We start from the raw sequence: 24185 nt of genomic DNA, 5'->3' as shown, positions 1-24185 counted from the left end.
ATCATTTTGGAACTTAAAATATGATTGGAGCAATTCTATATCTGGAAGCAATATGTGACTCTTACAAAGAAAAAGAAAAAGAAAAATGGAGGAACAGAGAAACAAGAGAGGGAATGCACTCTTATTTACTCAGTCTGAGTCAGTGCTTTGTTCTGAGCAGACTTGTTTTCTTTTATCAGATTTCTACCTGAAGCAGAGGGAGAGATCCCAGGCTGCTGAGTTCAACCCCACATGATTGGATCATCTCAGGAAATCTTGCTGGGAGAAATCTCTGCTCTGCCACTTACTTGTTCTGTGACCCCTGTTAAGTAACATCACCTCTGCGTGTTTCCATTTCCTTCCCCACTTCTGATCAACTACAAAATAAACATGTCAGGGTAAGGACTCTTCTTACCACACATTTGTCCCTTGGGAATTCTGATTTCACTTGGAATTGCAATTGTATAACTCAATCCAAATTGAGAATAACAGTTTATCAAATTATGCAGAGAAAAAGATATGAAAGAGCAAGAAGAGAAAGAATTGATACATTTATCTGATTTTTTAAAATCCTATGAGAAGATTTAGACAGTGCCGTGAGTAATGCTGAATAAATGTACTTAGCTGAAAACCTTATTTATTATTTGATTCTTATAAGCAGACACGCCACTTCTTAATGAATGGCTCTTTCCAAGATGACACAGGAAAAACTAGATTTTTTTTCTTTTATTTTTGTCCTAGTGACATTAACCTCACCAGTATCTGTCCCAGACGGAGGTCTGGTAGCAGATGTCTGCCTGTATGCAGAGATCATTGACCTCTGAAATCTGACCTCCATATTAAAGACTTTAAGAATTAATCTTTCTTTTAAAGGAGAAAATGACCTCTTTTTTTCTGAAAGAGGAAAGGAAGAAACACAACACACTTTATTTTACTATGAACCTAAATCCTTATACGAATTGCACTGACTTCCTTTGATAATAAAGTTTCACTGTTGTTCTACAGAGAGTCCAGGATAACGAGTGCAAATTTGTACCTGAGAATTTAGGGAAGTTTTATTTAAAATTTCTATTTTCAAAACCCCAGATCCCCAGCAAGATCAGAATTACAGTATTCTGTCTCAGACCTCATGTGATTTAGAAAGTCTAAAAGGTCTACTGTTTTAACCAGCAACATTTCTAACTCATCATCCCTTGTTTGGCTCATCCTGTCTTTAAATCTGACAGTGATCAGGCTACTGTGAAGGGGCTGCCATGAGATCATGCAAAATGCACCAGTGAAGCTTAATGTGTGCAATGACAGAGGTACAGGAAATAACTAATTTCTCATTTTCTGCCTCTTCCTCTCTTTCCTGTCAAAATTCTAATTACATTAAAAAATGCATTTTACTGACATTGTGTCAAGTAGTCATAACTATTACCCAATGTAAGTGTTTGACTCTGGCTCCCAAATAATAATGATAATGAGATAACACAGAGCAGAGGGAGTGTGGGCTGCCAAGCCAGTGCAGCAAGCTACAGAACACTTCTGATGCAAATTGCTTCCTCCTGGACACAACTGCATTTGATTTGAAAACTTTTTAGTGTATTCATTTTCAGGCTATATCATCCAACACGCTGCTTATATCATCAGCACTTTGCACAACCTTGCCTTCTGCCAAAAAGAAGTTTTAAAAATAACATAAAGTCATGGTAGAAATCAGACCATATCAACGGGCCACTTTAATGTTCTTTAGCACTGCCTTGTTGCAGATTGCACATTCTCAACCATAATTTTCAACCTACATCATTCACCTCTCTCCAACAGCAGTACTTACATTAATTGTCTCTGGAAGTTATTTTACTGTATTGCACCATCACATCCAATATGCATTTTTCCTCCTTAAAAAAAGTGGGATTTGGCCTTTTAATGTCTCTGGATTTAATTGTAGCACCATCCTCTGCTCTTTCACTAAAGAAAGGAACTAAAGTAGATCTTACTGGACAAAAGTAATCTCTCATCAGACCCCTCTTTCTAAAACCAGAAAAAATAATTGTATTGCCTCCCATTCTACTTTAATTATACCCACACCAAATGTCTTCAAGTTAACCAGTTTAAGAAAAAAGGCTTTGTAGTAATTGCACACTCAGCTGGGCTCTTTGTAATTCTGTCTCTAATGGCCCTTGGAGGTCCCTTGACTCCTAGAATTCTGTACAGGCAGACTGGATAAAAGGGATGCAATCCTGATGGTGAAAATGCAAAACTGAACAGAATCAGTTCCTTGCCATCCTTTTACAGAGGCTTTACATCTGCAGGGTCAAAAGAACAAGTTGCACACTATTTGCACTCCTTAATGAACAGCTGGAGGCAATTGGGACATTGTAATAATGAAAACAATCTAAACAGAACATAATTTATAAAACTTTTTTGTGTTTTTTAATACTGCAGTTAACACCAGAGACATAGGAAGCATGCCCTTCTATTTTGAAAGTGCTTTTACAATTACCCTTCCATCCTCAAAGATGTATGCCAGGCAACCTAGGTAAGGATCTGTGTTCTCTCTTCTGATTTACAAATAATTTCTCTTATTTTCAGGTAGGATAACATATTTATAACAGGCCTTATGATGTTGTATACCCTCTCCTCCCTCTTGCTACCTGCTCCATTTCAACATTTAGTAACCACAGGGATTTTACAACCACCCTTCCCAGAGATTCTTCTGTCTAACTTTTCATTGCAGAGGCAGGAACTGTACACCTGCAGTTAGGGTAAAAGTCAGCGCTAAAACTAGAAATTACATTTCTTTCTTCTATATGAATAATAAATAGCATAAATATAGGATTAATGTCACAATGCTTTCCCTACTACTATGTCTGAATTTCCCTAGAGGTAAAATGAATTGTGATTTTTTTTTCCTTTAACAAAACAAGTCAAACAACACATCCCCCTTGGAAAAAAAAAAACAAACACCAAAGCACAAAAACTCCATCAAAAATACCCTAAAATAATCCCCAAAAAACCTAACCACAAACACCACATAAAAAACCCCAAATACACACCAAAATGAGGATTTTTCTTTTTTTTTTTTTTTTTGCAAGTTAAATCCCAGAGATCACAGCACCGAGCCTGACAGAGTTCAAGGAAAATAAACAAATCTCCTCCCACCACCCCCCTATATAATTTAAAATTTCCAGTGTTGTGCTTATTTCTCTTTTGCATAGTTTTCCCTGGAAATAACAGCGGTTTCCCCACACAGATCTTTACAACTAATTTTTTTTTTTTCCTTTAGTATTGCCAAATAGAACTGTTCTGTTCCAGAATATATAGGAACACAGAGTGGGAGGAACCACTCTGGATACCTTTCTCTCACTCCTCTCCCTGGAACTGAAACAAGGTTCTGACTGCAAGGGGACACTTAGAGAAAGACTTTTATCTCCTCCAGTTGTCCCTGAAGCTGTTTCTGCCCCTGCTCAAAGCACAGGAGACTCCCAGCTCGGGGCAATGCAAGAAAAATCAAAGGTGATGGCCTTGCTAAAGGAGGAAAATGCCTCGTAAGTTTTTGAGACAGGCAAGAATTTTATATTTTAGCCTTCCTTGACATATTTCTGACTCCTCAGTTTAGGACTGACATGGCTGCTGAGCACAGGAATCATTCCTGATGTGCCTATCAGGAGCCTGACAACAGAAGGAATTAAAATACAGGATTGTGTAGGACATAACTGAAATGATAAGAAAGGGCATATCAGATTAGAAATGGTCTGCAAGGTAGCAAGAAAATAAATCAATATTTTAAAAGTAGATATAACTTTTGTTTTACAATAAGAATGTAATACAAAACCCATGAAACTATCCCCCCTCTGATGAATTTATTAACAATAATTCTTTATCAGCTTTCATTTTTAGCAAAGATGACCTCAGAAAATCTTTGTAATTTTTTTTCTGCAGCTCTAGAGTGTATGCCAAGACAATTGAACCATTTTAGTAGCAAGGCTGGGTGCTCAGAGAGAAACTCTCAAGTACTATTATCTCTGATAGCATCAAACACTATAGTTTGTGCTGTGTGTAGCAGTTTTGAAATGTGTCACGGAGATGGAGTGATTCATACTTTGTATTTTTCTTGACAATAGATGTTAATATTTTCTGGTATTTAGAGTGTCAGCTTTTTGACAACTTATATTGCATTTTGGGCTTGTTTGGGGTTTTTCTTGTGTTATCTGAAAACTAAATTGTGTATGACTTGGAACAAAATGAAGCCGATCACTTGACTACCACTTCTAGCCTCTCTTCATGAGGATACTTTCACAAAGTAAATATTCTTGTGAGAAGGCAATGAAATCTTGGGGGGTGAGGTGGGGGTGAGAGGATGAAGGAGAAAAATGGGAAAAAATAAGAGTAACAAAAATGTTTGCATTTCAGTCTGAACAATGAATTTTGAAGATGGTTTTCTTGAGGGGAGAAAAGCAACATCTGCTAAGTCATGGTTATTAAAGCACTTCACAACTTGTTTTCATACTCACGTCTATAAAAATCCTGCTATGCAGAAACTAAGATAAAAGTTAAGGCATAAAATAACACAAGGTCTTCCTCTGGCATCTCACCTCAGAATACTCAAAAGTAATGCTTAAATTGCTAGAGCAATTCCTGAAAATTGGGTAAAAACTTCCATGGAAAAGTTGGGATAGAATTTATGTGGACACATGCTTTCCCCAAATTTGCATGTTAACTTCATAGTGCCCTCCAAGGCCCCATACAAAGCTTCCAGGTAACACTAACTGTACCTGGGGGAATTAAAAAAATCAATATTCAAGTCTGACTTCTGCTCTTTTAAAAGCTACACTTTACCCTTCTTGCTTGGAAGGAACAACATGAAGTCAGCTGTAAGGCTCTGAAGCACATATTTTACCATAGCTAAGAATTCACAGAATGTTAAGGGGTTGGAAGGGACCTTAAGGATTTTTGAAGCATTGTTGAAGAGCAAGAGAATACGAAAAGTTCATACAAAGGAGAAGTGTCAAAATGTGACATTTCAATAACGAGGAGGGAGCATGGCTTCTTACGAAGCTCAGCACACAAAGAAGAATTACAGACCAATTCCAGAACTGCAGCCTGGTCTCATATGCCCTAAAAGGCTCTGCCTTCAAAGCTGGCTGTGACATGCCAGGACCACGTGGGACAACAGAAGGAAGGAAAAACGAGACCAGCAGAGCTGCTGTGTTTGGTCCTGGTGTCAAAAGCCTTTCACTGTTCATGCTTTACCTGCAGAAACTCTCCAGGAGCAAACCGCCTCTCTCAGGCTCTCAAAACACACCTGTTAATGTGATAAAGGAAAATCTTTCCCTAACTCCCAAAGGAAAATTATCCCCTGCAGGTCCTCTTGCTCTTTCCCTCTCTCCCCTTCCTCCCACATCTCGTAGCAATGGCAGCTCATGAAAGCATAGTGGCTGCTCCTGTCAGAAGGAGTATCAAACATGAATCAATAAAAGTTCCTAATGTGATCACATTTACAGTAACAGACTTCCAAAATAAAAATAAACACAGGAAAAGCAGGTTACAGCTTCCCCAAGAAGGAAAAGAGATCTAGTAGGACAAGAGATAATTACAAATAAAGTTATAACCTGGTAAATTCTCTGATATCTCTTCTCTAAATACTGAGGCTGTAAAAGTGAAGCTAAAGAGATGTGAGGTAAGTAACAGCACTGCTTAAAAGATGAACTCAAAGATATTAATTAAATGAGGATTAATTAAATCATTAATTAATTAAATCATAGGAGAGGCCTAAGGGAAAGCCTATAATATACTAACTTCATCTCTGAAGCCCGAAAAGGCTTTCTGTTCCAGAAAGACAAAAGAGGGTTGATTGTTGCAAGACTTTTCCAGTTTTAGTTGTCTTTGCACAGGTCAGACACACAAACACACAGAAGAGAAAGAAAAAAAATAAAAATAAAAATAATAATAAAAAAAAAAGGCCAGATACAAGATAAGTAAGATCTGGGAGATTAGTGACCATCACATACCTCCAGGAACAAAAAAGAATTACTACCCAGAGCAGAAAAACACCTCTAGACCATCTCTGAAATTGTGGAAAACAACTGGAAATTATATGAAGATACCTGTAAAAAACACAACAATTTGAAAATAGCCTAATTTATGAGGGTGGCTCTGTAGTATGAAAAGATTCTCATTAACTATGTCCAGTAACAAGAACTATGGAGAATAAGATGCTACAATGGGAAGGCCATGACTGCACACAACATCCATAAGACATCTCAGTTTGCAAGATTGATTCTGTAATTTGGCTAATTTAAAGCCATAATTTGCAAAAGTGCTCTGTCCAGCATTAAGGCATCATGTGATAGCAGAATTCTACTTAGTGGGAATCCAGTGAACATATCCAGCTGAAATCCAGGCAATTTAGCCTTTTTTTGGAGTATGGGTGCCACAGATGTAGGCCTCAGCTGTCACTTTGGAAAAAAGCACAGCCCAAGCCTGGGGAGCAACTTCCTCCACACCAAATACTGAAACAAAAGAAAAAAAACAACAAAAAACCTCAAAATAAACCTCCCCTAAAAAAAATAGTTCCAGAAGCAAAATCTCTTACTCTCTGCTTGCCAGCAGAGGTTGGTGCCCTAATTTCCAGTCTGCCAGGATTTTTTCTCACGCTGTGCTTCTGACCACTGGCAACTACAGTGCCCCAGCGCCAAGTGAGGGACTGTGTCATACCCACAACACAGATATTGTCATGAATGCTGTGTCCCTCTCCTGACACAGTTAAACCCTTCAGCCTGAAAAGGACATGGAGCCCCCAAGTCTTTCTGAGTAACTGTTTCAGCCACCAAAAAAAGAAATTTCACAGTAACATCACCCTGTTAACACACAATTCTGACTTGTGAAGGCAAAAGCTGTTGTAAATTTTATCCAAGTCTTCTCCCTACACAAAGGCATCTGTCTGCTTCATCAGACATTACTGAGATCACATGCACACAAGGTTGCCCTTAAAATTAACTTCACCATTTGTCATACACATCCTCTGATGCCAGCAGCACAAGGTGCAGTTGCTTTAGGCTCTATTTTAATTTTTTTTTCCAAGTGCCACCTCTGTAGAAAAAGTCAAATCTTACTTTTACACAATAACTACTACTACTTGTTGGTATTATGGTACCCATATCTGACTCATCCCGCATAAAGAAAAGGGCAAATCTCCTTCATTCAATAATTTCTGAATCAGGCTCAGCTGCTCACTCTTGAGGCAGCTTCTCTTTTAGAAAGATATGCAGTTTTGATCAAAGACTTCCACTAATGGAAAATCTATCATATTCCCTGAATGATGTATTCCAATAATAAAATACTTTGGCTTCTGAAAATGTGCATCATCTTTCCTGATCAAATTCTCTGACTTTCAGGCTCAGCTTCAAGATCTTGTTATGTTTTGTCTTCATGATGAATGAATCTCCAATACCAAACATCTACTCTGTGTTCAGTAGATATGTCACCCCTTATGCTTTTCTTTGAGAAACAAAAGCAAACAGAAAAAAAAAAAAAAGGAACAAAAAGAAAGTCCCCATATAAATTTAAGGTTGGCTCAATGTTTTTAGATAAAAGATGTGTAAGTCTCATATTGCATCATCTCCTAACCAAGAGTCAAACGCAGAAGTTCAGATTTAAAGGAAGTCAAAAAGGAGATTCTTTACGTACCTGCTCCCTATAAACAAACAAAACAAAACAATTTTTTTTTAAAAAAGAGAAGAGGATGTAATAGAAGACTTTTTCTCATGTCCCTTCTATGTGAAGATAGACTTATCAGAGCTGATTGAAGTAAAGAACTTCTAAGGATCTCCACCAAACAGGAAATACAAGGGGAAATCCTCACATGCAAAATTATCTAGGTATTCTCTTTCTAATGTTCCTTCAGAATTATATCATGGATTTACAGTATTCTTAAAAATGTAGAGTAGTAGTAAATAAGCATGGGAATTTCTGTCCAAGTGAGACAAAGCTACACAAGTGACCAAGGAGATGAGCACACAACACCGTTTTGACAACACAACAGTACGAATGATGCATAAAACAAGGTGAAAAAAGTGGATATGAGGATTATCTGGAAAGCACATGAGAAAGAAAACATCTTGTGGTCTAATTCTGACTGTTATTCACCTCTTGGGAGCAGCAACACATCTTTAACAGAGCATGGTAGCTCCAGCATAAGAAGAACAAAGCACTAAGCTGGACTGAAAGCCACATACCTGAGCAGAAAACTTCTCTGCTTCGGGATCTTCAGCGAAGTGTTCACTGTAACCACATAGAAAATAGCTCTATAAACAGAGCAAATACTCCCCTGCTGGCCCATAAACAGAGGAAGCCTCAATCTCAGGAAAAGCTGCAGAGCCACACAAAAAAATTATCTGACATAGATGAAATGTTCGAAATCAGAAATGCTTCACAATTTTAATTGTGGCAAATGGACAGGAGAAGTTAAATTCACAGAGATATTTTAAGCTTATCCATGACTGACTTGGTTTTGAGCATGATCACTGTGAAAACACATTGCTTTGGTCAAACCAGACATTTCTTCTGGTATTTGAAAATACCCTGGTCCTCTTTGCCATACACACTACTCAGTAGCAAAGCATTGGTAAGAGTTTCTTTTATTTGGTTGGTAACAAAACAGCATCAGTACATTAATAACCAATGATAAACAATGGAGTTCAACTGTCCAGCACCTAGAGATCTCACATTCTAGCTTTCTTTATAAATACACACATTCCAATAGTCTCAGTGCATTTTTACAACTTGGTAGCAGCTCAGGTTAACAATTTGCAGACATAAACACACACACATAAACCTCAGCAGGAATTATTTCGTATTAATCAGCCCTGCACAGAGATCCTGCAGTAGCTGACATTTCCAGTAGCCATGCACAATTTGTATGAACAGTTAAGGCCAGGTAAGAGAGGGAGAGAAAGAGACACAAGGAGAAAAGCAAGCAAAGCCACCAGTTGAAGACAGGTTGTTGTTCCCCAGTTCCTCAGGTAAAAAGCAAATGGTTTTTAAGAGGCATTTATCCCTATCATCGTATGGAAAATCTCCTTGGCTAAAAACATCTTCTAGAACAGCATTTCTAAAGCTAGACCAGCTGGGAGGGAAAGGAAAAAATAGCTGATGAAGAAAAACTTTAAGTGGCAGAGCATATTTAGGAGAATTAATATGTCCTTATCTGGGAAGTCTAGGCTCAACTAAGCTACCATGGAAGAGGATGCACTTTTTGATGAAAGAGTTTCAGTTCAGGTCTGTCCTCTGAGAATTGTGGTGACTACATGGGCTTGGGGTAACACTTAGAACAGAGATACTGAAAATTCTTGCAGACCTACCAAGCAAGCCCAGATGGCACAAAATTTACTGTGATGTTGGGTTTGGTATGACAACAGCAGATAACTACCCAGGACAGTGAAAATCATGAAACCTCTCTCCACATGGATTGATTCAAGGAGAGACAAAGGCAAAGTGAGCCCTTTAACTTTGGTACTGTATTTCTCTATATGCAGTAATTGTTTTTTTACACTTTAGCAGAATTACTTAGGTAACCAACGTGGTTAGGCAATGTGTCTTTATACAGACACACTTTGAAGGTCAACCTTAGCAAACACTGTGCTTCAAGTCATTCTGAGATATTAAACATAACTGGTCTAACAGAGCTGCAATTTATTATAAAGTGAAAATAAGGACACTTCAAGAGGTGAAATAATTAAATGTATAATCAAGTTTCAAGTATTGAATGTACAAAGATATCCTTCTATTGACTTAACACAGAGGTTCAAGGAAGAAATCTGTTTGAATGCCCAGGCAGCCGTGGCTGACCACATTGTGAATGTCAGCTCATTGACTCAGGTACTGAACTCTTGCCATTTTAAACTTAGGCAAGTCATTAGCCATGAAGAAAAGCTAAGATTATTAGTTAACTGCCTGTTCAGTTGCAGGTACAAGCATGGTATAATCTGATGAACCAAGCATAAATAAGTATTTTCTGCGTTTTAGAGCTACACATGACATACACAAACCCCAGAGGTGCTAACATCATTGCAGAAACTATGTAATTAAAATTTGCTAATATAACTTGCAAACAGAAAGCAGAAAAATATATAAATGTGTGTGAGGCTTTTGGGCAGTCCCAGGAAACTGGTAAGGGGTACAAGCACGTGACATTCCACAGTACTGAGGCAGGCTGGCCGCGTGCCAGTGCCAGCCACTTAACTGCACCCTGCAAGAATTCAGCTGCAAATCTTTGCTTCCTTTCTGTCTTTCATATCTTTGCAAGGCAAAAGGCAAAGACAAAGTCTTTCAGCTGGAGTTCTTTCATCCAAGAACATTCTTCATCCAAGGCCAAAGGTTCACCATATCCTAAAAGGCCTTTGGATCTGCATGTTCAGTCATCTTCATCCAAACGTATTTCTTTGGGAGCATTAGTCAGTCCTTGTGGCCGATCCTAAAAGAACACCAATAAAAACTATCTTCATTCCTTCAAATACAATCTTCAATGGCTTTATCTCTAGGACCACTGTATGAGAGCATTGTGTCGAAGGTGAAAAATGGATGTAGAGATATTTCAATTAAAACCACAGCACACTGAAACATTTTTCTCTGGTTTTTGGAGGTTTAGTTTTGGTCAACTGTCTAGCTAAACATTCCCAAGGTGAAACAGGCTTTCTGGAAAACCACACATATAAACACAATATTTTTCCCCTGTCCTGACAGCTGTTTAAAAAGACTGCCTGTTAGCTTTCCTGGGACAGTATTTCTACAGAGATAAGAATTGTGATATAAGATCCTATCAGTATATTACACAAGTACAAAGTACTTTGAATGTAAAACTCTGGAACACGAGGAGGTTCTGTACCACTTAAATTGCTTTACTGGTGTAGGGAGAAGCAAAATTTTCTCTGGGAGGAAACAAGGCAGTTATTTAATGGGGCATGATAATGCCATGGAACACAAAGCAAACACCCCTGCAATTGTAACTTGTGATTGTCTAAAATAAAAAAGGTAGTCTTGGTTTCAAACAAATACCATTCTTTAACCTGTCCACTGTTATTCCACATCATCTAGCTCACATTTCCTCTAAATTATTTTCATATATATATATGAAGTTTTCCAATGATTTCTGTCCTTTTTTAAAAAAAATATTTTCCTACAGTCATCTATTTACCCCTTTCTTTTTCCTTCTGTCCAAATAGCTTCTCTTGTTTTTCTCTTTAGGTAGCCTCTCCCTGCTACTCTTCTTTTCAATTCCATAAGACCCTTTAAGATTTTAGTCTTGGCCTTCCTCTCTGCATCACTCACAGCTCTGTTTTGGTCTCCAGACTCTTTCTGCCCATTTGGGATCTCAGGACCCTTCTCAGCCTAATTCCTCACAGTCACCTCCAGTTCTTTGCTTTATTATTTTTTATTCTTCAGCTCTCTTCCTATCCCGCTTTCACCTAAAGCCACTGTAACTTCAGTTTTATTTCTTCTTTTTTGGATATTACCAAGCTTCTGCTATTGGACCACCCTGCCAGACTCAGTCATGAACTGTTTCTAGAATAAAGGGTCAATTGTGCCTTGTTCTAACAATCTAAAGACCTAACTAGAGGACTAGTTAGAGAGGAGAGACAATCTTCAGCATATTTTTAAAAAAAATAAACAAAACAACACAAAACTTTCTCCTCAAAAGCAGTGCTTTCAGTTTTCACTATTTCTTTACAAGACTTGAAATAATTAATTTTATGACTACTGTATCTGTATAACTTCTGAAGGACTTCCATAAAAAAACTCACTCCAAAGCAAATTTTAAGTTTTGATGGTTGCAAGAAAAGCATGAAACATGTTCCTGTCTTAGATAAGTGAATCACAAGTGAGAAAAAGTATAATTCAACCATAATATTTTAAAATCTTCAATTTTCAAGGCAGCTGTGTAACTATTAGCATTCTGACTCACAGAGGGAGACACAGACCTGATCTGAACAGAAGAGCAGACTGTGTAAAAGCTCAAATCTATACCTGATTTTGAATTATTCTGAGTTAACACTGTTTGGTCAGAATATTAAAGGAAGGGAAGAAAAAAAAGAAAAGCTGATCTCAAGCAGTGACCACTTGAATGCTATTAAAATGCCACTCATTACACTAAAGATGCAAAAGCAGGCAGGAAGGTTATCTCAGTAACTTCTAGACAATTTTGGATGGGAATGACCAGCAGTGAAAAGTGTTTGGTACTTTGCAGATTTCAAACCAGTAGAAAATTGAGAAAAAGCACAAAATTATGCATCAGTTTGAGATATTTGTTCCTATCAAAAGGAATTTCTTGATCTCAAACTAGAAGCCATTTCCCCTGCAATTGGAAATAGACAGGTCAGATAAAGGATATTTATGATGATTACTTTTTCTTTGAATGGAATGTAATCAATACCCCTCATTATGTTAAAGCAAGATGATGGGGAGGAAAAAGGTGCTGGGGTGAATTTAAAGGCACTGAAGGGTTTAGAAATCAAATATTTTATAACATTAAATTTTTGAAAGATGTTAACAAGTCATTTTAGCTCAAACAGAAGCTCCCTATTGACTCTATTCTGCCTTCAAGGCTCAACCAAAATAGATATCAGATTTTGAATCTAATAAAACTCAAATGGGATTTGGTTTGCAAAAACAACTCCCTTTGTTCAAAGTTTATTAATTCTTTAGTGCCCTTTGTTCTTTAGCTTTTAATGTGTAAACTAGATTTCTGCGCACCAGAGTCAATAAAAGAATCTTCCAACTGAAAGCGGATAGTGATATAAGGTACCACATATCTTATTGTAAAACCAAAAATCATAAGCTTGTTTTAGCATCAAAATAAACATAAAAAGAGAAATTAAAGTAGACTGTGTTAGCAACAGGCTGAAGAAAGACTGAAGGCAAAATGAGAGTTATTTAAGAGAGCACTTAAATAATTTTTTTGCAACAAATTTCAGGCCTATCAGATCTTGTACCTAGTAGAACTCACAAGTAAGGATAATTTTTTGGATGCTGAGGCCATTCTAAATTTATTCATAACTAGATCTAAGCTGTTGGTTTCTGTCCTGGCACTGATATGAAAGAGTCCTTCGATTTCCCCAGCTGACTCCTGAAAAACAATAAAATCAAAAGGTGCCAACAACAAGCTTTGTGCTGGGTCAGTGTCTCTGCAGTGTAAAAACAAACTGTGAAATACCGTGAAGTACTTGAAAGCACTGACCAACAATTTTCTCAGTGTTCCCCTCATCAGCACTGGAGGAAGCTGTGGGTCAAGCCAGTGCTAAGACAAATCTGAGCTTTACAGCTGTTGAAATACTTAAACCACACCAGATTTTAAAATTATGTCATAGCTAGCAGTGCAGTTATTGCTGATGGCAGTTGAAGTTCTTTTTCATCAAGGGGCCCAAATAATTGAAGCAATCCATCTGCTCCCTGCACTCCCCCTCTGCCCATCCTGTGATTACTTACTACCTTGTGATATTTGCCAGTGATGTCATACTAAAGCAATTGGTGGCCTGTTGGATCTCCTGAGAACTGTGCTGTGATGGAGCAGAGGTAACTAAAATATTCCACCTGTTCCAAGCTTTCCCTTTGCAAAAACCTGATGGGACATGATATTTGGCAGCGACTGTCATAACTGATCAAACAGTTGCCAGACTATTGCTTATTTCCTGAAGGCTGCTGCTGTTTTTCATCATGAGTTCCAGATAATTGAAATAATTGACCCGCTTTAAGGCCCTGCTTTGACTCCAGCCTTTTCAGCATTGGGACATTTGCCTATTGTCATATTTGGTTAAGAGCAGCAGAGGCTTTGATAACTGTTTCACGAGATGTCACAGCACCACAGAGCAACCTTTTTTGCACAGTTTGTGTTACTGAACTGCCAGACACCCTCCTGCCCTCTGCACTCACCCCGTGGCTCACAAGCGCACATGCAACATCCACCCAAGTGTTAGAAAGGTGTAGGAAGAGGAAATGAAGGAAAGCATGCAAGCAGTTTTGCAAACAGGCTGATAATGGGAGTCCTCTTACTGCTCCCATGAGATGAGTAATTTAAACACTCCAGCACTCTGTTGCTTAAACAAACTTACATGAAGATTTTTTTTCAGTGGGTAAGGAGCCCACAAATGTTTTACAGAGGATCAGATACCCAACCTTACACTTCTCACCACTTATTATGTTGCTAAAGGATAGCCTTGCCTGTTGATTGATATACAGATTTTTAGAACAGTCCAATTAACTGTACTAGCCATAAAAAGGTTTGATGTGTTCTTCTGCTGGGGGTTATAGATCTTACTTGTAGTCAGATTATATTGCTCACTTTTATTTGAGAAGAACAAAAGTACCACATTCCCTCACTAGATCACATCCCATGCCTGGATTTACTGTATTCATTTCAAGGACAGATGATCAATTGTGATCATTGCTCTGCTTAGAATCTGAGCAGGTCACAGACAGACTGACAGTGATGGTAGAAGTCTTTCCAACACTTTCATTAAGATCTAACATTTCTGCTGCTGTACTTTAAGGCATTCTCTGTTTTGCCCTGCACAAAACATAGATATAGACTTATTTTTAAAATACCACTTCTAAGATATCAGCCACTTCTAACAATGCTCAACTTTTCAAAAGTCCAAGTTTTCCTTTATCTGTAGCCTTTTCTTTTCAGCTCTTTATCTTTAAACAGATAACACTGAAAAGAATAAAGAGAAATGTTGTCTTTAAAGGGGAAAAGCTGCCAAATCTTATACAGATGTACAGCTAGTAATGATCTCAACAATATTACAGTTGCAATTATTTATCCACTTAAATAAAATTCTGGGTTGTTTAAAAAAATTGAATGTAAATGAAACAAATTCAATAAGTCAAAATCTGTCAAGATCTGTAAAGAATAACAGTTTACAGGTAAACTATGTAATAGATAGAATACTTTTTCCTTATCTTGCATGAAGCTTTTTAGACTAGAAATTGCTCATTGTTTCTTGAGTGAAAAGGCTTTATGTATTAGTTTGAAGATAAAGTTAAATCTTGACAGCCAGAAGAAATTCAGGTTTCCATCAAAAATGAGAGTTGGTATATGCAGAGAGGGACAAAAATTCACTGCAGTTCTGTGGCCCAGAGAGAAACTTGGACCTTCAGGGGGTCCCCTCTAAACTTCAAGTTCTTGTATCAACACATTTTTTTTTCCCGTTAAGAAATACATTAATTAAAAGAAGCTCACCTAGTGGTAGTTTCAAATCTCAAATTCAGAGAGAACAATTTCTCTGGGAAGACTCAATATCCTACTACAGTGAGTCTTTGTCAATCATCACTTACTTGAGGTAAAAAAAAAAAAAAGATGACAGAAAGGACACTGCTGTATTTATGCACACAACTGTGTGTGGGGTGAGAGAAATCCACCTTTTGATGAAATAGCTTTTTTTTTTTAACATACACTGGTGATGATTGATTGTAGAAAATTCAAAAGGGTGACTTTACAGATAATTGGCCCTGACTAACAAAAGCAAACAACATTGCAGCTTTTTGTCAGCAGTGGGATGCAATTATGCAGCATTAATTAAACTGGCATGCCAATGAAAGGTCAGATAACACAACATAAAGGAAGAAAGTAGTTCTATACTTTGAGAATGTTATTGCTTGAAAATGTTGGTGCTTATATAGCACTCTTGGAGTGGGAAGAAACCATTCTTCATTTAAATCAGGTGAAAATTTGGAGTCAGATTCTGTTCTGGCTTAAATATAGAACATTAAATAAAACAAGGTGATGAAGCTAAGGAAGGTGTTGCAAACTTTAAGGTACCCACCTATCCTTTCATCCTGAAGTGGCAGGTCTGCTCAGGAATGGGGACATCACATAGAAGGCAGAACATTTTCACTTAGTAGGGGGTCAGTAGCCTTGCAAGCACTAATTTAATTCAAAGTAGAAGACCTAACTTTCCTTATGACTGCATATGCTTTCATTAAGATAATCTACTGCTCTCAATGTTATTTTTATTCCATACCTTCTCCCAGGCTGATTGCTCCCAGTGCCAACATTTCAGGAGGTACATTTGCCATTTGTGATGCTGTGCATCACAGAACTTGAGCCACAATTAGGAACCAAAAAACCATCTTTGTTAGCAGTAAATAATTATTTTTTTCCCTAGAGAAGTCACTTTTAGCTGGATTCTTCATCAAGTGCTTTCCCCCAGTTGCTTTATTTGCAGAGACTAATTTGGCAGTGAATGATAAATGGCAGCAAGCTTTGTGTCTTTGTACATGTAGTCCAAATACCCTAGTAAATAAAAGACACAATAACTTATGATATCATCTCTCCATGCAATATATATGGCTTTTCCTGATTCTTTCAATTTTTCTTAATTAATTAGAAGTAAATATGCAACCTTGAAGGCCAAAAGCTTCTGAAGTAAAAAGCACACAGTGTTCTAATGTCTATCACTAATGGAGTCAACTGTGTCTCCTTGCCAGGATGAAAGAGACTAGAAAAGATATTCCAATACTGCTGCTTCCTCTCCCAAAGCAGAATTGAGACTTGGCAACAGTTAAAGATGGACAAAATTGTGCCAAAGAACATCTCATGGACATGCCTTCTCCCTGTCAGGCTGGACTTGGGTTAGGTGATCTACTGGAAGGGCAACAGAAGTTGACAGCATTTGATTTCTCAAGTTCAGGCTAGAAAGTCTGGGGTCTTGGCAGGGGCAGGGGTGGTGTTCTTTAAAAACAACAACAAAAAGCAAAACCAAGCATAACTTCCAACAAAACTTCAGTCAGTTTACCCCTGTCTATCCATACTCAGATACATTCCCCCTCCCTTCCAATAAGAACAGCAGATTCAGTAAAATATTGAAGTGATTAGATTGTTGACGAAGAACAGAAATGGACTAAATTAAAAATATTTTCATTTTTCTTTCTGGTTTAGTAGAGAAACCTATTTCCCTTGACATACTAAAAAGCCTGACTTTATCTCCTTTCTCGTGTTAACTTTTCACAGAGAAATTGCTAATGGTCATACTAAACACTGAAATCAAATTTATCAATAAGGCAAGTCAAGCTTCCACAGCAAGCTATGCAGGGTACATATTTAAATACAGCACTATTCCATCACACTTGGTAACTTAAAGGCAAGTATTTAATTGCATGAAATATTTTGAGAGGTGAGGGAATCAGTGTAGTGAGATTGTTTTTGAACAAACTAAGTGGAATAAGCATTGATAAAAATATCAAATAATTGATGTTGAAAGTGAAAGTAAGCCAGAACAAATAAATCCCAATTCCTGGAGTTTAACTTGATGTAAAATCTAAGCAGAAGGGAACTTGAAAACTAGGTTAACCTCTCTTCCACTTTGCATTTTTTTCAACATTGAAGTTGTGGGTTATTTTAAACCTGTGGTTTTGTCTAACTGCACATCTCCCCAAATGGTAAATACCTATTTCCTTTCAAGTCTCTCCAAGCTGCCAGAGAACACCTTTGATACTACATTGTATCCAGCCTTGTGCTTAGGCAGCCAATGCTACTCTTAGGTAATGGTTATCCTGAGTAGCTATAGCGCCATTAACTTGTCTCAAATGCCCCATTTTTAGAGATTGTCCTTGTTAGGAGCAATTTTGAAAGAGGATAGAGCAGCTGAAAAGGACTGAGTATTTTAGATTAGGCTATTATAGTAAAATTGAGTATCCCAATCAAGTTCTTTGGTATCTAAACTGATTTATCACATCTTAGCTCTCCTGTGCTAAAAGAGGTCTGAAAAAAGTATGCAGCAGAAATTTTGTAGCATTTCATGTTAGGCTTCCTTCATCCCCACAGGTCAGATTCTGATTTAGATTAAAATATCTACTAGAAAAATAAAAAATCCTCTACCTTAATATTATATTACTACATCAAAGAGATGTGTCCAACATCTCTCAGGCTCAATCTAGCAGACAGTAATTTGGAGACAATGGGAGTGATTTTGAGAGAATCCCTGATTGTTTCTAAGGTAAGGAAGCAACATTAAGGAAAAAACATTAGGGATATTCCTTCTGAGGCAGCTCAACTATCACAGCACATCTTGCTCACATACAAAACTCAGGTTTCCTTCCAGCTTCTTCTCCAGACAGTTCCACAAGAAGCAAGCAGGCATTTAGATGACTTTTGTATGCTATCCACCTCCTTGAAACCATGACTCATAAGATGAAAATGATCTTATTTCACTGTTTAAACTCTTGCACAGTATTCAGTTATTCAGTGACCAAGTAAAGAGGTACCCACCACACATCATACATCATACATACATTAGAATATTTGAAAAAGCTTTCAAAACCAGGACACTCATTACAAATTGCTGAAGAAAACCAGAGGTGAACAGAACCATACACAAATGCTACTAATGTACCTAAATAAAACATAGCCCTCCAGACTGCCACCTACTCAAGACTAATATTAGTTTTTAAACCTCTCTTAGAAGCAGCAAGTTCTACTTCTTTCCATGAAAGAAAGGCTTTTATTCATGTGAATGTGGTCAGGGCCATTCTCCTGATTTGCAAGAGGAATGCTGTGTTTACATGGGCAAAGTAGGGCTCTGGGCCAGGACTCACATTGAATAAGACAAGAGCTCATCTGATGGAATTTAAGGGTGTAATATTATGCAATTAACTTCTTGTCAACACAAATCAAAATAGTTAATGTAGGTTGTGTTGCTGCAGTCAGAGGCAGGTGAGCAGACCCTCGCTCTCCAGGGAAGCCCCTTTGACTCCAAGGCTGCTCCAAGCTGATCAATCCTGGCATTCTCTGCAGCCACTGCAGTCACATTCTTAGAGCATCTGTCCATAATGATCTGGCAGTGGGGTGGATTTGCTCCTTTGCAATACTGAATTCCAAGAAAGCCTGATTTAAATGTGAGGGAAGATGCAAATAGTTATTAGATAGCCTTAGAAGAACGTGATTTGATGGTGCTTCTCATCATAATATTGCTGATGATTAGTCCCTCAAGTCTCTTCAGAAGAGGCTAGGACTTTTCACATTTAGCCAAGCAGCTTTCAAGAGGACATGCAAGACTAAACATTCTGTTTTGAAATCCTGCATAATGATATGTATTATAGAATCAGTTTTTGTTGTGTGTTTTTCAATTTAGCATGCATAATTTTCAGTTTTGCTAGTAATTCAGAAAGCTATAATGCTTACTTAATTAGTCTAAGCTCAGTAATTCAGCCAATGAAAATGAAAGTGTTTAAGTTATATTAATTGTAAACAATGTTAACAGTTAATTTTCTGAATGATGGAGCAACATAAAAACAAACTTGACTAACACTAGGATTAATTAATTGATTAGCTAGTTTCTGTTGAGAATTATATTCAATAAGAGTCTGTCAATACAAATTGCTATCAATTGCAACTTTATGAAGTGCCAAGAATAATGGGTTCAGGTGCATACTAGAACTAGTTGTCATGAATGCCAATTTACCACAGAGAAATGGATTGTTTATCAGCTAATTTAATTTCAGACAGCTAACTCACTTGTAATAACTCATTTTAGCATTGAATTTTCAAGAACTTGAGTGTTGTTAAAAGCAGCAGCTTGCTGTAATAAGTTTGCAAATTTAAATTCTTCTGTAAATAATTTAAAGCAGACTGTAACCCAATTTTGCCATTGACTACTCGGAAAATATTTAGTGATATTATTCACCATCCAGACACCCCTATTTTTCCCACCATGTTTCATTACAAATGCCTGCCTACTGCTGCAGTACTAGACTTGGGTCTATGCTTTTAATAACACTGGGATGGATGCAGTGTCCTCTGTTGCTTCTGGCTGACTCAGCCAAACACTCTGTGGTGGTACTTAATACACTTCAGCACATCTGGACAGTTTGATGTCCAGATGCAGAAGAAGAAAATGCAGAGATGTTTTACAGCAGACTGAAAGGACACAAAAGTCCTCTGGTTTGGGCCACGGGATGGGTTTAGCTCACCCTGTGCTTCCTGTGCCTTCTCTCTGAACTCTTCTAGAGTATTTGATGGGATCTGGGAACAAGGAAAGTTAAGCAAAAAGCAGTCTATCTGGAGCCCTTGACAAAAGATGCAAAATATCAATTTCTTAACGGCTCTGATGAAGCTGTCAGCTAGAAACAATTTAATACTCTTATGAAAAGACCTTCCCCTTCCAGGTTTTCAGCAGTCACTGAACTTCAGTTACAATGCCTGAGTAAAAACATGCAGTTACACTAAAATGAAAAAGTGAGATAGCATAATAATGTAAGAGTTTATTAATCTGCATAAAGCTTTACATCCAGGAACCATGTCAGTCCATGCCTGTAAATAGACATTCCTGCAACTCTAAATACTGTCAGTCTTTTTTTCTTTGCTTTGCAAACGAGGCACTGAAGTGAATCAGTGTTCCAGCACACCTGCAATAGGTATGTGACAGAGCCCAGCACCTTCTATTCACAGCTGTCAAACCCTACTGAGTGTAAAGGCTCCTCCCAGTTTCATGCACTTACTGCAGGTACCTCACCTGAGTGTGCAGCACGCTTGTTAGCCAAAGCAGATCACTTTACATTTCAAAATAACTACTGTATTAACACTCTTCTGTAATCTGTGACTTCAAGAAGATCAACCACACTTGCAAACATGCAGGAATAAACTAAAATATTTAGAAAGCCCTTTCAACTTCCCTTTAGTAACATAAATTATTTTAACAAAATAAAAAGTCCAACAGCAAAAGCTTTGAAATGCAATCTCAAAAATAGGTCAGGCTCTTACTTCCTATCTTGTCTCTTACAGGATGAAAAGCCGTCTGTGCTTCGCCTCATGACTTTTCTCCTTATGGGAGCTTCCATAAATCATTTCTGCTAGGAAAAAATAATCCATGGACTAAGCCTGTCCTAGAGCTACAGACTGAGCTTCCACTGTGAAGATGCTGCAGGCTGAACAGAGATGTTGACCAACCTAGTTAAAAATTGAACAGCACATAACCAGCACTAGAGCAGCACCACTGTTTATTAGATATCACTCAAAACCTCTTTATAAGTGAGGAAGTATTCTAACCCTAGCTTCAAGTCAGACTAATACCATGACATTTTACTTCAACTCAGAACTCTTCTTTTCTAGTAGTCTGATATTTCCTTCCCCAAGAACATTAAATTGATTTTCCAGATTCACAGCTACAGCGACACAAATGAGGAGGTAATCAGAGATTTGATTTAGTATCATTACCCAAGCTAACACCTCACAAATCTGTGCTGACATGAATCAAATGGTTATTCCCACCTGCCAGCAAGAGTTTGATAGCTGAAAGGCAGGGGAAAATATGGTATTTGACATTTTCCTTCTAGCAGGAGGCTCAGTTAAGAGTTTATAAATTTATTATAAACACACAAAAGAGGTTAAAAGAAAATTATCAATATTCAGTAAATCAAGATAATAGTTTAATAGTTTTAAAATGTACTCCCCACCTCCTCAGTATGTTGAGAACTTAGTAAAAACTACTTAATGCTTCAGTTTTGAAATTGTTTTGAAGAAATTTTCTGTGAAGAAATATGTTCATCCTTCATTAGTTAAACTGCTACAAAATTAGAACTACAAAAATTTGCAATTACGACAGAACATAAAGGGTCGTATTTCAAGGTTGCAAGGCATTAGCACATGACTGAAACCTATGAGTGGATCTTACTTTCAGTTCAGCACCAGAACTGACTGATCCAAGTAGGAATATAGATCAAAATACAGGCAGGTTATAACAAATTGTATTTGTGATGAAGTGACAGCTAATATTCCTATTGCCATCCTATAACAACTGATACTCAAGCACATACAACCCATTACTTGAATCATTACATGGGAATAAAGTCTTTCTACTAAAGCTTTCAGATTATAAATAACACTGATCTGTATGAAACTGTGCATCACAATACAGCTGAAAGCAAGGTCCAACCTAAACACAGAATGCATTCATTCTTAAGGGGGAACTGGGACACAGCAGCAGACAAGTGCAGGGATGCATTTACACAGCATTTGTAAAATTATGATCATTTTTGACCAGAACCTTACCAAGAATGAAGCATTAACAAAACCACACCAGTTTATGATCAACTCTCAGATTTCAACCTTTGGTACCAGTACCGGGCCACACCGATGGGACAGAAAATGGAGAACTGTAGTGCATTCAGAGAAGAGCTCCAGAACAAACTGTGGCCTGGAAATATGCTTTGAAGTGTCAAGAACTGTATTTGCTTTACTGAACAACTTTTAAAAGACTATTAAATCAAAATCTACAAGTACCAATAAAAGCTGAAGACTCTGAGACTCGTAATGGATGAAGGCAAGACAACTTTAAGTGGCTCTTAAATTTATCACAGCTCAAGTTAAGGCATGATTTTAAACAGACCATAAAAAACAGGTGAAAAGTATTAACCACTGGAAGACTAGATCCAAAAGGGGCAATCTGACTGAAGATGTGAGATAACTCTGGTGCTTGCTCCTCTACTCTTCTTCCCTTCCCCCTCAAAAAACCTCAAAAAACACACAAACAAAAAAGCCCCAACAATAACAAAAACCAAAAAGCAAACAACTTATTTTTTTTTTTTAGGTTATTTTACTGATACTAGGTTATTTTACTGATTACTAGGTTATTTTACTGATACCTAAGTCCAAAACCAAATAAATTCCTGTTGGTACACAAAGGAACTTCCACACATTCAGAATTTACTGCAGTCTAAATAGAGTTAATGACTTCAGTGTTTATCTCTTACAGAAGAACATGCAGGAAAACAAAAGTAAACATCCTTCTGCTGAAGTTTTCTATGGAACAATGAAAAATCTAGAATTACACCTGGTCAAAGTACAGTTTTGTAACCTATTTTCATTATATTTCTAGAGAAAGACAAAGTTTTTGGTTCTGAGTTGAAGGGCAATTCATGAACTACGCATTACTTCAGTATAACTGGATTTAAGACTTGGACATCACTCAGTGCAGAGACTATAAAAGCCATCCCCATCTTCTGTCCTCCAGGACAGCAGCCGAGGTCACAGGGCATTTTTCCACCAAATTTGTTGAGTTCAAGAACCCTTTTCTCTACAATAGCAGAGTCACAGTTATGGCAGAAAATGACAAGAACACCCTACAGCCTCACATTCAGGTCACAGAAATGATTGTCTCACTGCTGGCTGATGACAGCCTGGAACACCCATTTCTTCTTTTCAGTGACTGTCTGAGGCACTGGACTACTGCACAAAGTAGAAATGAGCAGCCCCCTCTCTGTTTGTGAGAGCAGAAGCATGAGCACAACTCCAGGAGATCATTTTTAGATGTAAATCCTGATTTGACAGAATCAGCTTTCTGCCATGTTTGAGATACTTTTGAAGAGGCATCCCTTTTCTGTACTTCCTGTTGGCTCTGCTCCACACATGGCTCTGGATTCAGTTCTGAGTCAAGCATCTAAAAATGGATTACTACAGCAATAGACATTACAATAGCAAAATCTTCTGGGAGAAATTTATCCCAACACTTTGTGTTTTTAAATTGACAACATATTTCTGAATGGGGGCTCTAGTTAAGCCTTGTACGTTTAGGAAAAGCTGCAGTAATTACTGGGTTATATTTTATTGCCTCTCTTATGCTGAAAGCCATATCTAGATGGAAAGGACCAATATAAATACTGTCACTTATGAGTAGGTCACTGGAAAAGGAGCAAAAAAAAACCTGGGCTTGTTTCCAATTTTTCTCTGTCAGTTTTTCTGTGTGTAAAGTGGGATGGATATCTTCTAATACATAAGAAGCATTTCTAAACCTAAACATGAAATAAACATCATTTACAATGGAATGTTTTAAATAGCTACAAGGCTACTGAAATACTGTCATATTTGCTTTCCCTCAAAGGTTCTTGTCTGCATTGTACACATTTTACTACTTAAATTATACAAAGCTATCAATCCGTAAAAGCACATTCATACTTCAGGGAGCCTGGCTCCATACCCCACAGACACTTCTCAATTTATAGAAATTACTCTTAGATAATACTGGAATAACCTCACTTTGTTAACTATGACACTTCAGACAATCTGGAGCATTGCAAGCATTTCAAACACTTTTGAAGCCACACCCTTAGAACAGTGATTAACTCAGCTTGACATTATAAGGAAGGAAACATGAAATGTAATGGTGTTAATTTTCTCTGAACATGCACACGCAAGAGTGGGATGCTTCAGATAGTATTCATACAACAGAAATATTTGT

The 24185-nt window shown here is 37.5% G+C and overlaps 1 protein-coding gene across 3 annotated transcripts in view; it reads right to left on the bottom strand.

Moving 5' to 3' along the window:
* The window catches only part of ATRNL1 (attractin like 1), a 429854-nt gene that overhangs the window by 73145 nt on the left and 332524 nt on the right, over nucleotides 1-24185 (bottom strand). The window contains exon 28 of one of the 3 annotated variants that reach the window (XM_088059555.1): nucleotides 8814-10435. The exons of the other annotated variants lie outside the window; for them this stretch is intronic. Coding sequence (XP_087915681.1) covers nucleotides 10376-10435 — 60 coding nt within the window. The 3' untranslated portion in view covers nucleotides 8814-10375. Of the gene's footprint in view, nucleotides 1-8813; nucleotides 10436-24185 lie in introns of those variants that run through there. 3 annotated transcript variants of the gene reach the window in all.

This window comes from Pseudopodoces humilis, chromosome 9, assembly GCF_049639895.1.
Source record: "Pseudopodoces humilis isolate 2021_Gansu_Grassland_sample_001 chromosome 9, ASM4963989v1, whole genome shotgun sequence".
NCBI lineage: Eukaryota > Metazoa > Chordata > Aves > Passeriformes > Paridae > Pseudopodoces > Pseudopodoces humilis.
Note: the sequence above shows the minus strand (reverse complement) of the source record. Positions and strands in the feature narration are given on the sequence as shown.